Source organism: Microcebus murinus, chromosome 16 (genome assembly GCF_040939455.1).
Source record: "Microcebus murinus isolate Inina chromosome 16, M.murinus_Inina_mat1.0, whole genome shotgun sequence".
Classification (NCBI taxonomy): domain Eukaryota; kingdom Metazoa; phylum Chordata; class Mammalia; order Primates; family Cheirogaleidae; genus Microcebus; species Microcebus murinus.
This window is the reverse complement of record NC_134119.1, coordinates 5,133,366-5,155,339: the sequence shown is the minus strand read 5'-3', so window position 1 is coordinate 5,155,339 and position 21,974 is coordinate 5,133,366. Positions and strand designations below refer to the sequence as shown.

General features: G+C 57.7%; 1 protein-coding gene across 2 annotated transcripts in view; it reads right to left on the bottom strand.

The window, feature by feature from the left end:
- Window positions 1-4,062, bottom strand: part of PMEPA1 (prostate transmembrane protein, androgen induced 1) — a 66,861-nt gene extending 62,799 nt beyond the window's left edge. Inside the window, exon 1 of one of the 2 annotated variants that reach the window (XM_076010847.1) lies at window positions 3,912-4,062. In XM_076010847.1, the coding sequence (XP_075866962.1) occupies window positions 3,912-3,915 (4 nt within the window). In that variant the 5' untranslated portion in view covers window positions 3,916-4,062. Of the gene's footprint in view, window positions 1-2,941; window positions 3,491-3,911 lie in introns of those variants that run through there. The other variant, XM_012770467.3, reaches the window with a different exon arrangement.
- Window positions 4,063-21,974: the final 17,912 nt, after the last annotated feature.

Genomic DNA, 21,974 nt, shown 5'->3' with positions numbered 1-21,974 from the left:
TGACAGGAGGTCAAGCAGAGTGCCAGGAAAACCATGGGCCGGGCGGAGTCCTTTCCTCAAAAGTAGGCACAGCGCGCTCTCCACCCGCCCGGAGCTTTTCAAAACAAGGACATATTTTCCCATGTAGCATGTCTGGGGAACAGACAGCACCCTCATCCCTTGACTCTCCGAAAAGATGGAGCCCTAGGAGTGTCTTTTAAAGTCAAGGCTATTCCACCAGGCTCCCACCCTCCCAGGTACAATGGGGTGCTGCCCATTGCTTCTTCCGGCCCTCAAGTTCCAAGTGGACCTGCCCTGGGGGCCCACCGAGTGTGGTCTAGGACAAGCAACCCTGGCCTGGGGCCAGTGTGGATTGGGGACTTCGGGTAAAGCTCTCCTTCTCAGACTCCCTCAACTATAAACCAAGGGCTCGAACCCCAAGCTTGCCCAGGCTCCTCCCAGGGCTGAAATCTGGACAACTGAAGACCACACAGGGGAGCTGGCACCAGAGGGCAGGAGGCCAGGTTCAGCCTGAAGGCCTCCAGCCAGACTTCGTATCTTGGAAGATTAGAATTTTAGATTTCAAATATCATGGTCTCATTTTTCAGATGAGGAAAGTGAGGCCCAGGGTCGTCAATCTCCTTTTGCAGAAAGAAAGTGCGTTATATAAGGGGAGCTGTGTGGACATGGCCCCGGGCTCACCTCCAAACCCATCTGCATGCAGAGTTCTAGTTGCAAACAACTCCCAACACGTACCAGGTGGAATATCCAGCAGCCAGTAGCAGTTTCTTTCCTTACTTCCTTTTTCCTTCCCTCCTTCTTTCCTATCTTTTGGTGTAAAGAAACTCCAGGAAACCCCAGAACTTCAGGCTTCCTCATCCCAGTCTTTAAGGGAAATCTGATTAACACTTGCAACAAACTGTTACACTGTACCTGCATTTTTAAGACCGGCTCCCTTCCTGTCTTGTGGCTTCCTTCCAGTAAGTAGTGTATACACAGAGCAGGGGACTAACCGGGCACCCAGAGGGCCAGTTCCAGCCACTAACCTCAAGGGTCCCACTCAAATGCCATCGGTGGGGAAGTGCACAGGGCGAAGACAAGGAATTTAAACAGAGGCCTTGGTGTCAGCCAAAACATCATGAAGGGCTGATTAGCCCAAGAGGGACAGAAATGAGAATGATGCATTAAAAAAAGTAAGTCCCGAACATAAAGAGAAGAGCAAAATGTTCCACAATGCCCAGCCCTCAGAATAAGGGTGACACAACAACGTGTACCCCTTGGGCAGAAGGTCCCCTAAGGCAGCTTTACAGAGTGAAGGGGGAAAAGGACGGCACTGAGGGCACGTAAGCAGCAATCCGGCCAGCAGCAGGGAGACTCCAAACATGTGCAAACATATTTTAATAATATCCTCGTGTACCTCATTAGCCTCCAGAGCTCACAAAGGGCCTTTGGGAAGAAGGCAAGTCAGTTCCGCAAACTCTGGCTCTGGGCAGGTTCTCCTGGCACCTCGCTGGCCTGGCCTGGCGCAGGGCAGCTGGGCTGGGGTGGGGCCCGGTGGGGGGAGAGCAGGGCTTTCAGCTCCAGGGTGGGAGGGAGTGCCTGGAGCTGGACAGAAGGACCCACCACCAAAGCCCGGCCAGCTGCTTATTTTTACCTCCCGCACTTCACTGTGGAGGCTCAGGGGCCACAAACTGTGGCAGCCGCCAGCGGAAACTGGCTTATGAGTCACCCAGCAACTGCCCTCGTTCCCTGGTTTGGAGGTGGCTGCCTAGGCTCCTGGCCCCAGCTGGAGGAAGGCTAGCCTGAGCAGGGAAGGGCTGTGCGCCCCTTCAGCTGGGGTGCTTTGGGGTGAGGATGGAGAAACTGAAGCTCAAAGAGGCAAAATGTCCCAAAAAAGGCGGGCTGGGAGAGGGTACAGTCCAGAAGCCAGAACCCAGGGGTGGCGGTTCAGTTCCCACCCAACCACACGTCCATCTGGGTGAGCTGTGTATGAAGGAAGTAGAGACAAGACTGGCCCCAAGTTCTGGGTGCACAGGGTGTGGACGTCAGCCACAGGTTCAAAACCCCGCTCCCCACCCTTGGTCCGCTGCCCCTTCCAGGGCAAGGCAGTCCCGAGCACAAAGAGCCCAAACTTTGACTCATCTGTAACCGCTGTCCCGGCCAGACAGAACCAAGCTGTCCAGACAGAGGCTATTTATAGGTGCGTCGGGACACAGACACTGGCACAGTGACACACACACTCGGGGTCCACGTTGGGCCAGATGCACCAGCGCTGAGCCCTGGATTCAGACACCTGGACGCCAACGGCCCCCAGACCCGGCCGAACCCAGACCGGACCCCCAGGGGCAGGCACGCACTCAAGAGCGGCCCCAGACCCGGACTGGGGGAGACACGGAGTCGAAGACTCGCACACCCCCGAGAAAGACGGAGACTCTGACCCAGACGGAGCCACGCAGACACGCACACTCCTCAGACGCACGGAGACCCACTCGCAGAGAGCGAGACAGCGCCACGAACACTCCAGACACACACGCCCGGAGCCCAGACACCTCGCAGACCAGACAGTGTCTCACGCGCCCCACCCCCCGCCCAAAGTTGATCAAGAGCCGGCCTAATTGCTCCATCGCCGCTGCCCCTTAGGGAAATAAAATTGAAACTTCACGGATCCGCTCGCCCCGGCCCTCCCGCGCCCGCGCAGCCGCTGGGCCCCGGGTCCGAGTCCGGGCGGGCGGGGCGCGGGCAGCGGGGCCGTGCCAGGCTCGCAGCGCCGCGGGACAAAGCCGGGCCGGCCGCCAGCTGCCGCGAGCCGGGAGGGCGCGCCCGGGGCGCGGCGGGCGCAGTCGGAGCGCAGGGCGTTCGGCCCGAAGGGGCGCGCACGGCCGGGGCCCCTGCCCGCAGCTGCGCCCCGACACCGGGTCCGAGTCCAACGGGGCTTCCGGGGAGGGGGCGTGGGGTCACTCACTGATCTCCATGCTCTGGAACAAAGAGCGTTTGCAGTTGCACGTGCAGGAGACATTGGGCTGCCCGGCGGCGGCGGCGGCGGTGCTGTTGAACCCCATCAAGCGGTGCATGGACGGCGCGGCGGCGCGGCGCGGGGCGCGGAGGGCGCGGGGACGGCCGGGGGGGGCTCCGGCCGGCGCCCGGAGCTCGGGCCCCGCATGCAGGAGGCGCGCGGCGGGGGAGGCGCGCCCCGGCTCTCCGGGCTCGGGTCGCTGCCAAGTTCCCGGGGCGCCGCGGGGCTCAGTGCGCCGGGCCGCGCTCCTCTGCGCCCCCCGGCCGCCCCTCGGCTGCCCCGGGGGCGTCGGCAGTGCCCGCGGGTGGCGTCCGGAAAATGGGCTGGCAGCGGGGCGCGCGCGGCCGCCGGGCTGAGCCTCCGCCGCTAGCTCTCCCCAGCCGAGCGCCTCCGCCGCCGCCGCCGCCGCCTCCTCCTCATTCAAGTCCAAGGAGATCGGGTTTCGCTCCGAGACCGCGGTCGCAGGCAGGCAGACGGTCTGACGTCAGCGCTAGACGGGGCTGCCAGTTCCCACCGCGCGGGGGCCGGGGAGGGGGCGCGCGCTGCGCCAATCCCCGCCGAGGTTCCCCCGCACCCCCTCCCCGGGCCGGGGGGCGGGGTGACGGGAAACGGGGCGGGCTCTTAAAGGGCCAGAGCCAGGCGGCCCGCGTAGACCCGGGACCGGAGCGACGGAGGACGGGCCCTGCGCCCCCTCCCCAGCGGGGGTCAGCTTGCAACGCCGGCCTCGCGCAAGCCGGGTCCCGGGCAGGGGGGCTCGGTCTCAGCCCCACCCGTGTTGCCGGTGCGCCCTCCGCCGCCCGCGCCTGGGGTCCTTGACCCAGGCTTTTGGGGTCAGCCCATCTTCCTAGGAGCCGGAGGTCCCCGGGGGCTCAGGGAAGGGAAACTGGAGAAAGGGGGGGAAGCCCCCAAGGTCACTCACCCATTGCCTGATTTCACGGGAGACTCCGCGCCTTCGGCCCCGCAGCAGCGCGAGGACCGCAGCCCCTCGAGCCCCCGGCGCACTTTAACCGGAGCCCGAGGAGGTCGGCTAGGAAAGACTGGAACTCGCGTAGACACGCCCGGGAGCCCTTGTCATGTAAATGGACGTCCGCGACCGGTGTATTGTGGCTGCCCCAGCCGGCGGGGCGGGCGAATCCACACCCATTGTCTGCTGCCCGAGGGGCCGCCGGCTCGGGGTGGGGGGGGCGCGGCTCCGGAGTTCCAAAGGGGTGGGGGGCGCGTTACTTTCATTTCATTAAGTTTTAATTACACGAGTGCTACAAGAACACATTCTCCTGATTTCAAAAGTATTAAAATATTACATAAGAGACCTCCCCTCCCTGGCCCAACTCCAACCCCTCAAGAATTTGGTGTGTCGCCTCTTAGGCCCTTTCCTAAAGCGCCACTTATTTAACAAGCACCCCTGGAGTGCCTGCCCTGTGCCAGAAACTTTCCAAACATTAACTCAACCTGGCACCAACTCGGTGAGGCAGAATATTATTATCCCCATTTTATAGACCAGGAAGCTGGCCAGGGAAGTGGCCTGCTAAGGTGGCACATGGTGCAGCGCCAGTTCCAACCTGGGTCCCCCCTCCCCCAGGTATTTCTGGTTCTTTAAATATCCACGTATTCCTGTCATGCCTGGAGGTTTAGTGATGCGCTGTGACTTTCTGTGTATTCAGAGGGAAAAAAAAGCTTTTACAAAATCATTATTATTTTCTTTTTAATAGATTGGACCCAGGAGGAAAAGCTAGGATTTGGGGAGTGAAGGTGCAGTTGGGGGAAGAAGTTGTCTACACCCGAGCAAATTCTTCCTGCAGAACTGGCAAAGCCGGCACAGGAAGTGGGCCAGTGCTCTCCCTGCGGCAGGCAGGCTCAGGGGTGCCTCCAGAGCTCTCCCAGGAAGCTGGGGACACTTTTTCTGGAGGGTTCAAGCTCAGGGATGGTTGGCTGGTCCGGCTTTATGGGGAAACCCAATGGTGTCCAGCCCAGAAGGAGGTTCAAAGGTACCGACCATCATTTGCTTGGGAGACGCTCACTCAGAGCCACAGCCAGCGCTGGGCCAGGGCCCCAGCCCAGGACCAGGAGGGCGGCCGCACCCAGGGCCCACCAGGGACGGGACAGCGCCCCTGCTCTGACCTGGGCATTCTCAGCCCCTGCCTTGGGGAAGGGGCAGTGTTCCCAGCATGTCTTCACCAAGGGAGATCTTGCTGCAATTTGGCCCTCGCAACTTGGGAGAAGAGGCAGGGGCGGCTCTTGAGGGGCGCTGAAAATGTTGTCTGGGCCCGGAGATGACCAAGGGTCCCACTCATTTCCTAGGCCAAAGGAGACCACCACCGCCGCCCCTCCTTCCAGTCATCCCCCTGCGTCCAATCAACAAAGGTTCTCAGAGCAGGGGACAGGGCAAAGGCAATGCCAGACACAGCCCCTGCCCTCCCGGAAGTCTCTCCTGGAGACCTGGCTAGTCTGGCAGGGAAACCGCACTGGTGATTGTCTTGGAAATGAGGCAGCATTTACACAATCCGGGAGGAACTGCCGACAGGCAAAAATAACCAGTTAATTCAGTGGATTAGAAAGAAACAAACCTCCCCACAGCACTTGACCTCCCATTGATCTGTCTGGGACAACAGCAGCAGCTACTGTTTATGGACTGCGGCCCTGTGGCTATGTGACCCCACTGTGCCAACCGAGTCACCTGGGGTTGGCTTAGTGGTCTCGGCCTAGTTCCAAAGTTGGTTCTGCCTGGGGACTTAATGCAGGGCGTCAGGCCTGTGGGATGTGAAGATGAGCGTGCCACAGTGGTGTGACCTCGGCTGAGTGCCTTCACCTCTCCAACCTCAGTCTCCTCTTCTGCAAAATGGGGCCGCTAATGGCGCCTTCACATGCTGTGATTGAGAGGAATGCCAGGTCGGTGCCTTGAGAGTGTGCGCGAGGAGGGCTGAGCACGTATTAGTTGCTAAGCTATTTAATCCTCATGGCAACTCTGGGAGGGAGGAGCTGCTATCATTTTATTTTCCATTTTACAGATGAGGGGATGGGCGATTTCGGCACCAACAGGGCCCTGGCCAAGGTGGGCAGCAGGGAAGGACAAGATTGCTTAGGCAGGGGTTCAGCTGCACCGCCTGCACCACAGTGGGCTTCACGTGGGCCCAGGGCCGCCAGATAAAACACAGGATCCCGGTTAAATCTGAATTTCAGGCACACCGCAAATTAACATTTAGTGTAAGCACATGCCTTGCAATATTTGGGACATACTTACACTAAAAATTCATGTGTTGCTTATAATGAAATTCAAATTTAACTGGACATCCTGTGTTTTTATTTGCTAGATCTTATAACCCCACATATGCCGGACACTGTGGTGCTGGGAGTTCAGGCACGGGGCGGCAGGCCCCTGTTGGGCCCAGCACACGGCACACACAGGAAAGTTCACGACTTGCTGATTCCACCCGGGGTGCTAGGCGCTGAGGAGGGAGGGCTCGCTCTGCTGGAGAGGAGCCCCTGGGGGCAGGAGGGGCGCCACTACCTGGCAGGCCTGAGTCCCCGGGAGGAAGGCCACAGTCAGGGGAGGAAGTTCATTCATTCATTCAACAAATTTTGTGCTTCTATTCGGTGCCCAGGCTCTGCCCTGAGTACTGGGCACAGGACAGTGAAGAAACAAACTCCCTGCCCTCGTGTGACATGGCTGGGGGCAAAGGGACAGTAGGCACACACGCAAGCCTGTAACTGAGCAAGGTCAGGAGATCGTTCCAGGCCTGGCGGCGAGCCCATGCTGAGTGGGGTGCAATGGGGAGGCCTCCCCAGGAAGTGACATTGTACTCAACCTGTGTTTGCTGGGGGCAGCCCCCTGCCCTCCTGGGGCTCATATTTTTGCAGGAGAGACAGACAACATGTGTGCAAACAAATGAGTCCAAGTGATCATCTTGGAGAGGGACAAGAGCTGGGAAAATAAAAGAGAGAGGGTTTGAGGCTACTTGCGTCCAAAGGGTGGGCATGTCAGGGACAGCGGGGAGGGTGCCAGGCGGGGCGGGGGGGTGGACAGCTGTGCCAAGGCCAAAGACATTGGTGGAAGAGGAGCCAAGGGACCCTCACGGTCCCCAGAAGTCTGGCTACCATCGCGGGTTGTGAAACGGGTGTGTGAAATACTTAGGTTGTGAAACAGGCAGCTGCCAGGGAGGGGCCCTTCAGGGACTCGGGCCCGTGGGTCAGGTCTCCTGCAGAGGGACATGGAAAGGTCTTGTCCCAGCCACAAGGAGGCTTTGCTCCCCGAGGCTTTGAGGGGTGCGACCTGCCTGCTCCAACAGCCCCGCGCTTGGAAGGGCCTTGGGCTTCACTTAATTCTCTGCTGTTTCCATCTTGAAATTCACAGTAATTAGTAATTTTTCAATAAGGGGCCCCGCAAATTCTGTAGCGGGTCCTGCTCCGGTGCCAGGCCTGCGCAGGCTGCCCGCTGTGATGCCGTGGAAGCCAGGGGTGAGTTTCAGCCACTGCTGAGGGTGGCTGGCAAGGTCCTGACCGAGCCCACTGGCCAAAGGCTGGGCACGGTGGGCAGTGCCTGGTTGAGCCAGCGAAGGGCCCAACTGGAGAGTGGGCTAGGACGAGGCAGGGAGGGCCGCCCAGAGGCAGTGTGGCCCCTCCCCCTGCAGACCCAGCCTCCATCTGCAGATGAGAAACTCTTCCAGCCCAGTCAGTTTCCCTCCAGTCCTTCCCGTGGTTCACTGAGGCTGTGAATGTTCCCAAAGCATCTTTGGATTTGTTGTTGTTGTTTGTCTTATTTTACTTTTAAATAGTAATAAGAGCTAATGTTTATTGGGCACTGTGAGTGTGCCAGGCCCTGTTCCCACCACCTCATAGTCTTCAATTTAATCATTCAGCAAGTATGCACTGGGATCCTACAGCCAGCCAGAATGAGCTCGAGGCACCCCCACAATGGCCCTCTGAGGTCCAAGACAATATTATTCCCATTTGACAGGTGGGGACACTGAGGCTCGGGACCCACAAAGGGAGGTGGAGCCGAGAAGTGAATGCAGGTGCCTGGGCCGCCTTGGCAAGTGGTGCCTTCTGCAGCCTTCTCCCTCCTGCTCCATCTGCCCCGGGCCTCCCTGGCCACGCATCCTGGACTCAGGCAACACCGCCCCCTCGGCTTCCTAAGACCCACATTTGCCCCAGTGCTCGGTGGTGTTTGTTCGTAAAACCTCATCTCCAGAAATGAAGGGCAGCTGACTTCTGCAGAGGGGTGCGGCTGGAGCCTGGGTGGTGAGAGGGGCCCCTCCAGCCACCTGCTCCATAAGTCCTTGTGGGCGACTCAGCAGGTGGCTTCACCGCCCCGAACCTGCCTCTGCTCTCCACTAAGCAAGGCAGGGACAGCATTTCACAGCAAGAGGGGGGAGTGTGCCAAGGCCTCAGCACAGTGACCAGCAGCCCCGGAACCCGAGCGTTTGTGAGTGCAGACGCCCTCCACTTGGTTGGCAGCCCTGGGGGACAGGCCAGTCTGGCTAGTTTCCTGCTGCGTCGGAGCCTTGGCCGGGGCCTGGTGTGCAGCAACCTCTGTGCAGTGAATGCTTGGGTGGCATCTGCCCACATGAACACACAAATCACAGTTTTGACTACCTTCATTCCTTACTAACATTTATTTCTTCCCTGCTCAGCCCCTCCGCCAACCAAGAGTCCGGAAGCCAGTAACCCGGGCAAGTGCCTACCAACAAGAACAGCAAGTCCTTGCCTGGTACCAAAACCAGCACCAGAGGCTTAACCATAAAGATGCATGATGAGTGTGTGTGTGTGTGTGTGTGTGTAGTTTGTGGGTTTGTGGGTGTGTGTGTTGCACATATGGTTGGGCTGTACATATGCCTGTTCATTCTGTGTGTGAGGGTGTGTTTGTATATGTGTGGTGTCAGTGTGTGTGTAGTCCGTGTTATGGGTTTGGGGGTGCATGTTGTGCTGTAAATGTGTGGGGTGTTTATGTGAGTTTTGTGCTATGGGGGCATTGTGTGTTTTGTGTGCAACGTGCCCATCTGACTGTGTTTTCTTGGTTGTGTCATGTGTGTTTAGGTGTGACACAGGAGCTTAGCTGCTGGACAAATGTCACATGGTTGAGGTCTTCAACAGCAAGCCAAGGAAGCTCTGCTAAACTGGCCCCAGGTGACATACTCCTGTCTACCCAGGAAGTCACCTCAGTCTCCTCTCCTGTCCGGTGTTCATTTCCAGCAGGGAACTGAGTTCTACCCAAAAGACAGGGCTTTGGGAGTCGGGCAGGGAGATGGGGGATGGGCAGAGGGGAGCATGACAGCCAGCTTGGCTTCTGACAGATGGGTAAACTGAGGTCCAGAGAGGGACATGACTTGGCAGAGGTCCAGATGCCGGTGAAAGGCAGAGCTGAGCTAGGATCCAGCTGCTGCCGCTGGTGGGGTGCCACAGGGCCTTTGGCTATCTTAATAAGCCTAGTCTTCAGACCTGTCTACCACAGGTTGAGCCTGAGAGGGGTTTGGAAAGTTCCAGATGTTCAACTCATGTCTGAAGCACTTCCAGAAAAAACTGTCTGTCATTCAGGCTGATTTCATGGCCCAGAAATACCCGAGAAAAAAATGTTCTGTGTCTCTGTTGTCATGAACAACACATTTTACTGTTGTCAGGAGCAATTAATAATGTAAAGCTGTGAATCTCCTGGCATGAAAGGGAGTCTGGCGAGCCCGGGCCCTGGCACCCCACGAGGTGTGAGGGAGGCAGGTCGGAGGGTGGGTGGGGGCAAAGGCCGAGCTGGTCGGAGGACGCAGCGGGGGCTGTGACTGCCTGGCTCCGTGCTGTCCCAGTGCCTGGCACAGAGACGAGTCCGTACCGTGTGCCAAGCGCCGCAGCCGCCCAGGGACCCACGGTGACCGTGGCGAGGCAGCCCCAGCCTCACAGAGCTCCCTCTCGGGTGGGGGTGCTCTCTCATTCACCGATCCCAGCCCCAACGCCCAATTCGGCAGGCCGAAAACCGTGAGTTCACTCAAGCGCACGCCACCACTTCCAGCTGCGTGACCTTGTTTGGAACAGTTAGTCGACTACTCTGGGCTCCAGTCTCCTCATCTTTAAAACAGAGGACAGAAAGGTGCTTGGGTGGCATCTGCCCACATGAACACACAAATCACAGTTTTGACTACCTTAATTCCTTACTAACATTTATTTCTTCCCTGCTCAGCCCCCACGAAAGCCACTGGGAGAATTCACTGGGAGCTCGCACAGTGCGCTCAGCACGGGGCGGGCTTGGGAAAAAGTTAATTACAGTAGCTCCCCCTTAGCGGTGGCTTTGCCCTCCCAAGTGTTGGTTACCTGTGGCCCAAAATAGATGAGTTAGGTACAGTAAGACATGGAGACCGAGAGAGGGAGAGAGAGCACATTCCCGCAACTTTCATTACAGGATTCTGTTATAATTGTTCTATTTTATTGTTAGTTGTTGTTAATCTCTTACTGTGCCTAATTTATAAATTAAGCCTTATCATAAGTATGTATGTATAGGAAATAGCATAGCGCATATAGGATTCGGTGCTATCCAAGTTCTCAGGCATCCACTGGGCGTCTGGGAACCTCCTCCCCCTGGATAAGTGGGGTCTACTGGAGTCTTATTACTGCAGGCTCTGCACTCCGGGACTCCCAGTCCCATACAAAATACAATGGAACGCTGCCTTCCACTTCTCCCCTTTGGAGAAACTTAGCCCCAACTCTAACTTTTAATGGGATTGAAAGTTGCTTTGTTCAATGTCTGTCACCTCAGCTGGACTGCGCCCTGCATATCCCCAGTGTCTGGTCCTAGGAGCACATGCGCAGATGTCCAGGCCTCCAGGACACCAGGCAGGCACTGTTGGAATCCAGAGGAATGGGGCCCCCACGGTGCCCACACGAGTGTGGCACCAGGAACACATTCTGTGCCCTCATCTGCATCTCTGTGCCAGGGCTGGAGATACCGTCCTGTCCTATCTGCACAGGGAGCTCTTCTGCTGGGCGAATCTGTCCTCAGATATGGGGTTTGGAGATGGGGGTCCCAGAGCCGGCTTCAAAGGTGACAACATTGGCATTACATCTGTGACAGCCTCGTGGGCAACACTGTCTCCTCCCCTTTTCTTGTGTATCCACAGCTCAACTGCCCTGTGTAAGTGCTCAATAAACATTCACTAAATGAATGAATGAATGAATGAATGAATGAATGCAAAACAATTTTGCAATGGGGATTAAGCCCTTAAAGTACATGCACCCTTATGCAGAGGCTCCATTTCTACCACATTATTTAAGGAAGTAATCAGAGAACTGGAACACAGCTTTAAGGACAAGTATGTTGATCCTCTCTTCATTTGTAAAAGCAAAAGTGCAATGAAATTAAGAAAAAAGGGGGGAGATGGTTAAATAAAGGTCAAAGATAGTGCAACTGTTCAAATCCTGTTTTCAAAGATTATCTGACGATACAGAAAAAGTCCTTTATAAAGTCAATTTCAAAATAGGCTGCAGAACTGATCCTAACTTCATACGAATAAAATTATATTATTAGAAAAAGGACTGAAATGTTGTATGGCAAAATGTTAACAGCAGTCAGCTTTGTGTAATGGATTAAATGCAGTGCCTTTCTCTTGTAGTGTTTGCTATATTCTCTCCGATGAACATTAATTCTACATTTTTTCAAAAGGTTACTTAAAAGCGCCTCTGAACTGCCTCTCCTATCTTCTCTCTTGCGGCTCCTTTAACACCAGTCAAGACAACGAGGAGGCGGGCGTGCCAGACCGGATGACGTCATGGGCAGCCCGAAATGACACAGAGGACGGGCCAATCCCAAGTTCGGATTCCGGAAGAAGCCAGTTCTATTGGACACAAGTGCTGGCAGCCTCGGCCAATGGCAGAAGAGGGGCCGGGGCCTGGCGGCTGCGTGGGTTTTAAATCCACGTGGTGGCGGCTGGGCGGGGCGGGGAGCCCGGCACTTAAAGGGCCAGAGCCTGCAGGGCTGCAGCTGAGCCCTGGAGCGGGATCTCTTCTGGAGAAGGGTGTGTGTGGCTATGGTTGCTTCAGCACCCGCCAGGATCTTAGGCAAGTTACTCAGCCTCCCAGGCCTGGTTGTATCAGTAGGGTTTTGTGAGCATCTGCCCCGTCCACAGATACTTACGGAGCTGCTACTATGAACCAGGCAGGGTCCGCAAGGACGGGGTACAGCATGGGGTGCATTGAGATGGGGTGCAGCACGAGGGGACGGGAATTCCGCTTGCTGTCTCCGTGGCAGCCTGCACATGCTCAACGCCACCCACCTGGCCCTGCCCTGCTGCAAGGCTCCAGGGTGGAGGTACCCATGTGCTTCCAGAGTTGCTGTTCAGTATATGCTTGTTGAATAGTTATTGCAAAGCCCAGTTCTTAGCATGGTGCTTAACACACAGGAAGTGTTTGGTAAGTGGCTACCATGCGCTATGGAACAGCAGCTAGTATTGATTAAGTATTGTGCGTAAGATGTGGTTCTGGGCATTTTCCGTGTATTACCTAATTTAATATTCGCAAAAAAACAGGGTTGGCACTATCATGGTTCCCATTCTGTAGGTGCCAAAACCAAGGCAGAGGGAGACTGGGTCGCTTTTCTGAGGGCCTGTGGCTAGGAGGTGGTGGGGCCTGATTCACATTCAGGCCTGTCTGCCTCCAGGGCCCTTGCTCTTAACCTCTGCGCTATCCCAATGCGTATCCCGTTCTCAGCATTCCTCTTCCAAGCAAATTCTCCTAAGTCAGGCCTGTGCCGTTGGGAAGTGAGAGAGAAGGGGAGGAGTAGGCATCAGGCCGTCGGTGAGCTGGGGTCCTGCCACCCGCCACACTGCGTGGTGATCAGGAAGGGGCTGTCAGACTGACAGCCCCTGCAGCCACAGGTCCCGTGAACAGGACACTGCATGCCAGGAACTGTGCTGGGCGTGGCAGACCCACCCCTGCCTTCATGGGGCTGGCAGTCTAAACCAGCAAGGGCAGCCTGCGGAAGGGTTTGTGGTTTTGCCTACACGATGTTGGAAATTTTCTAAGCTTTTTAACATAAGTTGCCACAGTCCCCACCCCTCCCTGTTCTCACACATGTGCAGCTTCATTCCTGTGTCCTGCTCCTGAATGCCTCTAAGCAGCTTTGCCCCCTGGCCTAGCCATGACGGGAGCCCCCAGGTGGGGCCCGGCACCTCCGCAGCTGGTGCAGTGAGCACTCTGGTACTCCTTGCTTTGCCTCCTGTCTGTGTTTGGAATGCCAGAATCTCCATCTTGGGATCTGAAGTCCTGTGCTTCCCAGGCTGAAAGACCCTCCACCAGCCCCTCGTATTGTACAGCCTGTAGCTGGAATATCTGAGAACTGTGGTGGTGGATGCCATGGCTGAGCTAGTCAAACCTGGGTTCAAGTCCCAGCATCACTGCTGACCAGCTGGGTGATGCTGGGCAAGCTAATGCTAGCTGCTGAGCCTCAGTTTCCTCCTCTGCAAAATGGGGATATAATAGCTCCTCCCTCTTCTTTGGGTTGTTGTGGGGAGTAAGATGATGTAGGCTAAACGCTTGGCACAGAGTGGGCGCTCTTTCTTTGGGAGGCAGCTCATTTAGAGCCATTGTCACTGGCAGGAATTCTTCCGTACATCACGCTGAGGTCTGCCTGCTTTGTCGCTTCCGTAACTTCCTGCTCCTGGCAGCGTAAACATGCTCTTGTTTCCATGCCACACTCCTTCAGAGACAGAGGACCGACTTAAAGATCACGCTTCCGTGCAAGACCTGCTGCCTGGTTGGTGGTGTCCAGTGCAAACTGAAAACGAAGCCCCAAAAGAGCAGGTGCTGCACGATTCTGTTTCTAGAAAGTCGGGGACAGGTGAAACATCTGCGGCAGCAGAAGTCAGAATGGTGGGCGCCACTGCTCCAGGGAGGGCGGGAGCTGGGAACTGTTGATGGAGCGTGGCTTGAACAGCTGAGAACTCTGGTGGTGGATGCCATCGCTGAGTAGGCTCCTTGTTCAGAAATCATTAAGAATTTCAAGATGGTGACGGCAGAGAGCAGGGCCCCTTCTGAGGGCATTTTCCAGCGAGGCCCAGGAGGGCCACCTGCAGATGCGGGCTCTGTCTCTGCAGCTCACTGTGGGACTCCAGGTCACAGGACTGGCCCTGCCACCTCCCACACAGCTGCAGGCTCTCCCTCCTCGACTTATTTTTTATTGTGATGCAATATATATGGAGAGTAAAGTGCACAAATCCAAAGTCTGTAGCTCGATGGCTTTTTACGTTGCTGACACCTGGGTAACCACCACCCAGATTAAGACAAAGAACATTTCCGTCACAAGTTCCCGGGTCCTGCCCACCTGTCCCAGAGGCGACCGACATTCTGGCTTCTGTTCCCACAGGTGTGTCACCTGTTCTTGGCTTTCTAGAAACAGAATGGTACAGTATGTGTTCTCTTATGTCTTTCTCATTCACTATTAAGTCCGGGGAATTTATTCCTGTTGCAATAGTGGTTTGTTCTTTTTTGTCGCCCCTTAGCATTCCTTTGTGTGGACGCACCATGATCTGTCGATTCTCCTACGGATGGGCATTTGGGCTGTTCCCAGCTGCGTGCGCCTGTTCCTGGTGGGGCCGTCGTGAACAGTCACACACATGTCCCCATTTCTCCAGGGCACTTCGCCAGGAGTGGGCTTATGTTCCGCTTTAGTAGATACTGCCGGACAGTCCTCCAAGGCGGCTGTACCAACGTACACTCCTCCCACCGGCAGCTGTCTGAGACTTCCTGGCGCTTCACACCCTTACTTGACCTGCCACTTTTATTAATCATAGCCATTCTGGCCGGTGTCACCCTTGGCTTTTGCAACTGACCTAAGGGAGCCAGGTGCCGAGACTCGAATTTACTGCTCTTTGCTGACCACCGTCGAGAGCTTCCCAGACTCCTGGAGGCCGCCTGCAGGCTTGACGAGTGTGGGTTGTGTGGGTTCTCTGATTTTGTCTGTGCCGTGGATGGGAACCCCGAGGCGGGAAGAGGCCCCTGGGGCTTCCTTGTGGATGAGTCCTTCCTAGTGGGCGGCTCTTTTGCTCATCTCTCCCAGCTGAGCACCGAGCAGGGAGGTGTCACACGCTCTATTTAGAAACAACTTTGGGGAGGAGAGGAGGGAACAGAACAGATGTTTGACCATGTTAAAGTTACATAGTGATTGTAGGCTGCAGCCTGATGCCTGAATGATTAAAATATGAAAAGAATGCATCTCAGAAGCACAATAGTAATAACCCCCAACCCTTGTGCACACCAGCTGCAGGGAGGCCCTGTGCTGGGGGCTTTGCACCCGGAGAGGCTCCATGTCAACTGCCCAGCAGCCCTAGGAGGCTGCCATCATCACCCCATTTTACAGATAAACAAGTTGCAATCTCCAAGCCTCAGTTTTCTCATCTGTAAAATGAGAGGGAGGCGGAGGGAGGTTCGGCACACGCAGAGGAGAAGGCCACGTGCAGACAGAGCCAGGGCTTGGAGTGAGGCAGCCAGAAGCCAGGAGCCCCAGCAGCCCCCCAAAAGCTGGAAGAGGCAGGAAGGACCCTTCCCTGGGGGCTTCGGGGGGAGTGTGGCCCAGCGAACACTTTAATTTCGGTACTGCAATACTGATTTTGGACTTCTGGCCTCCAGAACTGTTGTAGAATAAATTTCTGTTGTTTTAAGCCCCCAGTGTGTGGGAGTTTGCTACAGCGGCCCCAGACGTGAAGGCAGGAGTTTTGGGACCGGTTTTGCCAATGTCTGGTGCACAAGGCCCCTGCGTCGGCGCGCTCAGTTCTGGGCAGTGGCGAGAGAACTGCAAAAGCAAACCCCAGATCCCTGCTCCCACCTCCGGCTGGCTTAAAGCAACTGGAGTTTCTTCTCTCCCCATTCAGGAGGCCCAAAGTCCATGCCCAGGGTGTCACAGGCGGGTTTTTCTGGGGGTTCCAGCGGGGGGAGTTTGTCTCCACGCTTGTCTCCTGCTTCTGGTGGCTGTGGGGGCCCCGGCCTTTCTCGCTGTGCACACATCACCCCAGTCTCTGCCTCTGTCCTCACGTGGCCGCCTTCCCTCTGCATGTCTCTGCGTCTTCATGTGGCCTTTTTGTACGGACACTAAAATCCAGGAAGACTCATGTTAGTAAATGACATCTGCAAAGACCCTGTGTCTAAACAGGGTCACATTCGTAGGCTCCAGATGGACATGAATTCTGGGGGTGCACTCTTCAACCCGATGCCACCCCTCCCCAGGAGTCACTCTTCGGTGGCTGCCAGGGGCCTGCGTCACGGTGGAGGTGCGTGGTCAGCCCAGGCTCTCTTTCCTGGAAAAGCTGTTACAGAATCAATGGCACGTCGATTGCGTCTTAGAATCCGGGAAATGCAATGGAAGTTTTCTTCCAACAGTCCCGGCACAGCCACGGGGCCACCGGGATTTTACCCTTCACTCATTCATTCATCCATTCGTTCAGTGTTTGGCCCCTGACGATCTGGTGATGCCCAAAACAGACACTGTCCCTGACCTCAGGGAGCGTGTGTCCCCCTGACCCTTCACTCACCCTCTGCGAGCAGAGGAAAACAGAAAAACAACACCCACTGCAGACAGAATCGTGAATCTCGCCCCTCACCCAAAACCCGACAAAGCAATTTGAAATTCCAAACCTGTTGACCCCGGACAAGAAGATCACCTTTCTCCCACTGACAGCCCGGCCGGGTCGGCTGAGGTCGGTCTGCGAGACAGACAAGGCCTCCTCCAGCCAAGGGGCTCCGGGCCAGCCAGGTGAAGAGCCAGCCCTGGGAGAGGCAGCTGCGGCCCGGAGGCCTCCCTGGCATTTCGGTCCAAGTCCACGCCCCTCGCCCTGCGTGCTCAGTCTGGCCGTGCCAGCCCTGCCTGCTGGCCAGCCTGGCCTCCTCCTGTGCCCTCTGGCTGGGACCCACGGCCATAGGGGCCCACGGGCGGCTCACTGCCTCCCAACGCCAGGCCTCTGCACATGCCGCTCCTGCTGCCTGGCCTGGCCTCGTCATTCAGGGCTCAGCCTCCTGGAGCCTTCCCCCGCCCCTGTTATGTCCTGCCCACACCCCCACTTCTTTCCCTTGCGTCACCAGCAGGAACCTGTGTTTAGCATGTGCCTTTGACTACTTGTTGACCGCCTTTGCCTCACTGAGCCGGAACCCCAGGGAAGGCCGGGACCCGTCGGCCTCATTTGCTGTGTTACCCCAGCTTGCAGCCAGTGCAGGGCGGGCTCCTCGGGGAGGCTGACTGTCGGATGAACACGGGCCCTCCCCCGAGTGGAGGCAGACTGGCCCCCAAGGAGGCCGCCCAGTGTGTGGCCGTCGCCAGCTGCGGCTCATCACACCCCGGTTTATAGCACCGTTTGCCTTGGCCCCTTTTGGTGGCGTCCCAGGTTTCAAAGTGACCGGGACAGGCAGTGTGGGGGATGGGAAGCAGCTCTCCAAGGTCGGTGGGGCTTCATGCGGCAGGGAACAGCCTCACCGGCTGGAGGAGAGGCTCCGACGTCTCTCTGTTGGATCCAGCCAACAGCCAACTTGCTTTCTTGGATTGATGCTTGGGGCCTTTTTGGTGCCACGAGGGTAAGGGGGAGGGGCTCCCTTTGTTTAGGGGGACGTCTCAGTTGGCCAGTGCAGAAGCCACACTGTGTCAGCCCACATGGACGGCCAGTGCCCCTGTGCTCATGGCCAAGGACAGACAGCCTGTCACCTCTAGGCCCTGGAGTGGTTTGGCCAAATGGACTTGGAGGGCGGGAGAGGGAAGGGCAGATGGTGTCCATGGAGACTGTGACATGCTGGGGAAAGAGTGGAGCCGCCTGCGGTCGCATGGGCTGGCTCCCCTGGGCAGCACCACCACCATAGTGACAGCGGGCTGGCTCACCTGGGCAGCGCCACCACTATAGGGACAGGGGGCTGGCTCACCTGGGCAGCACCACCACCATAGGGACAGCGGGCTGGCTCACCTGGGCAGCACCACCGCCATAGTGACAGCGGGCTGGCTCACCTGGGCAGCGCCACCACCATAGTGACAGCGGGCTGGCTCACCTGGGCAGCAGCCACCACCACAGGGACAGGGGGCTGGCTCACCTGGGCAGCACCACCACCATAGTGACAGCGGGCTGGCTCACCTCGGCAGCACCACCACCATAGTGACAGCGGGCTGGCTCACCTGGGCAGCACCACCACCATAGGGACAGCGGGCTGGCTCACCTGGGCAGCACCACCGCCATAGTGACAGCGGGCTGGCTCACCTCGGCAGCGGCCACCATCATAGGGACAGCGGGCTGGCTCACCTGGGCAGCACCACCGCCATAGTGACAGCGGGCTGGCTCACCTCAGCAGCGGCCACCATCATAGGGACAGCGGGCTGGCTCACCTGGGCAGCGGCTACCACCATAGGGACAGCGGGCTGGCTCACCTGGGCAGCACCATAGTGACAGCGGGCTGGCTCACCTGGGCAGCACCACCACCATAGGGACAGCGCCTCGGTCCCAGTCCCGCCGCGTGCTGAGCTCCGCTCTCAGGTCTGTACCTGGGTTATTTCACATGGTTCTTCTGAGGACCCTGCGAGTGTTGCCCTCAGTGTTGCCCCCGAGTTACAGAGACGTACAGGCTGATGCCCAGGAAGGGCGAGTCACGCGCCCAGTTGGTGAAGTCAGGACTGGAATCCAGGTTGTTGAATTTTAAAACTTTAAAACTCTTGCTCATTAATGGACGGACTTGGATTTGGAATCAGAAGGCCCAGCCGGGGTGGAAGGAAAACGAGGGGAAGGAAGAATAAGAACCGCAGCAGCAAGGACACCAAGGGTGCTGACGGCCGGTGGGGGAGCTGGCCCTGGGCCAGGCCCATGGTGAGAGCTTCAGGTACTTTGTCTTGGTTCACCTGCTAGCAACTTCCTGAGGCCGGCACAGCCCAGGTGCCAGGGAGGTGCTAGTTACGTGTTTGTCAACTCACTGGGCAACCCTGAGCGGGTTACTTGTATGTCCATTTTGCAGATGAGAGCACTGAGGCTCAGAGAAGCCAGTTTGCTCAGGGGTGGGGACGCCTCTGGTCTGGGATGACAGTTCTACCAGGCCACTGTGGAATTAGGCCAATGTGACGATGCGGGCTTTCCGCAAAGATGAATATCATTTCCATTTTGTTGATATTACAGAGCACTCACATGAAATGATGTTGGTTGCAGAAAGTGACTTGAATAATGTTCTTGGTTGGCAGTTTAAAAATTACTACCCTTTGGTGTTCTCCTGCCGCCTCCTTCTGAAAAATCACACTAGTTGGTGCGTCCTGGACACATGGGAGCCGCTTCTCAACGTCCCAGGTTCCCGGGACACCAGCCCAGGTGGGGTGAGCCACACAGCTCTGCCACCTGTCAGCCCCGTAAACAAGGTGAGTGGCTCCAGCTTTCTTAGCCCGTTGGGGGAGTGGAGCATTGCGAGGACCCGCCTGTGGCAGCCACTGGGAAGCCGGGGTGAGGTGAGCATGAGAGTCCCACTTCCTGGCACACGGGGGACGCAGGCATTGAGCTGGTGCAACCTGAGGGTGGGCTTGGAAGTGTCAGAAACCGACCCGGGGGAGAGAAACTAAGAGCGAGGGAGACACAAGTGTGTTTGTGCAAAAAGAAGCAAAAAGGTGGACGGCTATGGCGATAAATGAAGATGCCACGCGCTTATATTTCTGGTAATAACAGCAACAAAAATATAAGAAAATGTCGATGTACATACTCGATTTGTCAGGTGACTGTCCCAGTGCTGAAAACAGTTTTATTGGAACACAAACATGCCCGTTTGTTCACAGATTGTCTGTGGTGGCTTTCGAGCTACAGTGGCAGTGGTGACTAGTGACAGAGACCTTTCAGCCACGCAGCCTAAAATATTTACTCTCTGGCCCTTTAAGAAAAGGCCTGCCAGCCCCTGGTCTAGACCAACCGTCTAGCCTGGGCTGCACCTTGGGGTCACCTGGGAGCCTCAGAGACTCCGATTTGATTGGTGAAGGCTGCAGCCTGTGCATGGAGGCCGTAAGAGCTCCCAGAAGATTCCGATGGGCACCCAGGGCTGAGGGCACGACCCTGGGCGCTGGCCATGGCTTAGGACTCTTTGTCGCTGTCGGGGCACCTGAGGGCCACGGGGAGACCAGCGCCAGGCTCCTCCCGGGGAGCCCGGAGCCCACGCCTGCGGCCGTCATGCTTGTGGGCAGGAGGGAATGGAGTCGGGGCGTGGGCAGGGAGACGGCGCAGGCCGGGCCGAAGGTCTTCTTTCTCGCTTGGCCCCGGCCGGGTGGGTGCGGGCGCGGGTGGGTGCGGGCGCAGGTGGGCGCGGGCGCAGGTGGGCGCGGGCGCAGGTGGGCGCGGGCGCAGGTGGGCGCGGGCGCAGGTGGGCGCGGGCGCAGGTGGGCGCGGGCGCAGGTGGGCGCGGGCGCAGGATGCGTCTCCCCGGCCTGCCAGCCGCAGCTCGCGGTCTCAGGTGCCTCTCGCCCGCGCCGGGCCCTGGCCGTCCGTGCCCGTCTGCTCCGGTGGGCTCAGGAGCGGCCCAGGTACCAGACACTGGCTCTGCGCCCCACACCACCAACGTGCCACCCTGCGGGAGGGGGCTTCCCCGTCGCTGCACAGAGGAGCCCGCGCTTCCCAGCGTGAGGCCAGGTGACGTGCCCACAGCTGCCAGGATTCGGTCCGGAACCACCCGGCCCGCGTCCTGTGCTCTCCCGCCTGCGCGGGCTTGCAGGGCGGGCGAAGCGCGCCCCTCCGCAGGGAGCCCGGGCGGCTGGCGTGCAAAATGGCGGGCCGCCCTGTGGCTTCCTTCTCGCAAGTCTTTTATTTTTGGCCCGAGGCAGCTAATGCGTGGCCAACGTATCCAAGGAAACCAGGATGCTTGGAGCAAGCTGTACCAAATCTCCATGCTAAAACCATCAGACGGCTAATTTGGGCCTCTTTAGTTACTTATTTAATTATTTTTAGGTCCCCGCGTGTCGCTTTACACACTTCCCTGACGAGCGCACCCCTGGGACACGCGCGTGCGCGGCGCCCGACCACGTGCCTGGGCCGGTACGCGCGCGCGTGCGCATGCGCGCGCTCTCTCCCGCGCCCGGAGCTCCGGGCGGCCTACGCGTGAGGCCCGGCTGCCGGCCCGCTGCCGCCTCTCCCCGGCCGGGGCAGGGCGCGAATCTCAAGCCCTGAGGCCTGGCTGCAGACCCTGGCGCTGACGTCGCCGTCGCTGGCACTTGGGGCGACCTAACCCTCTGTCGCGGGGCCGCTCTGTGTGGCAGCGTCCTGGCCTGGACCTCCCCCGCGCCAGTAGCACCCTGCCCCCGCACCCCCAGATGTGACAATCAAAAATGTCTCCAGATGTCACCACACGTCTGCTGGGGTCACGGTTGCCTGATAAAATGCGGGACACCCAACTAGATAGGAATTTCAGATAAACCATGAATCACATGTTAGTGTAAGCGTGTCCCAAATATACACATACGTGTAGCATGAGAACGTCCCGCGCAATGTTTGGGACACACTTATACCAAAGAATGATTGGTTGTTTACTGAAGTTCAAGTTTAACTGGGTGTCATTTATTTTTATTTGCTAAATCTGCCAGTTCTAATTAGGGGGCGAAAGAGCTCCCCACTGGGAACAGCTGCTCTGGAGCCCGGGTTCTTCACCATCATGCCTCAGTTTCTTCATCTGTTAAATGGGTCCAATGTCAGTGCTGACCTTGCCAGGGTGCCCGGGCGCTAAGGCAGCGTGTGGCAGCGCGTGGCATGGCCTGACGTGCCTTCTTTAGGCCACACTCCGCAGCCTCTGGGATGCAAGCTGGGCCCCTTTTCAGCCACCTGGTTCTTCCCCTACTTTGTCCCGCTGTTTGTCCTGGCTCTCTCCCGTGGGCAACTGACCACTGGACTGAGAAACAAGCGTACCCCTAAGAGTGGGCGGTGGTGGCCTGCAATCTAAGCGCATGTTTGGGAAGAGCCACTTCTCACGGGGGCCAGCACCACGGCATGGAATCTCTTGTGCCCTGCCGTGTCCCCACCAGGGGACAGTGATGCCTGGGCAC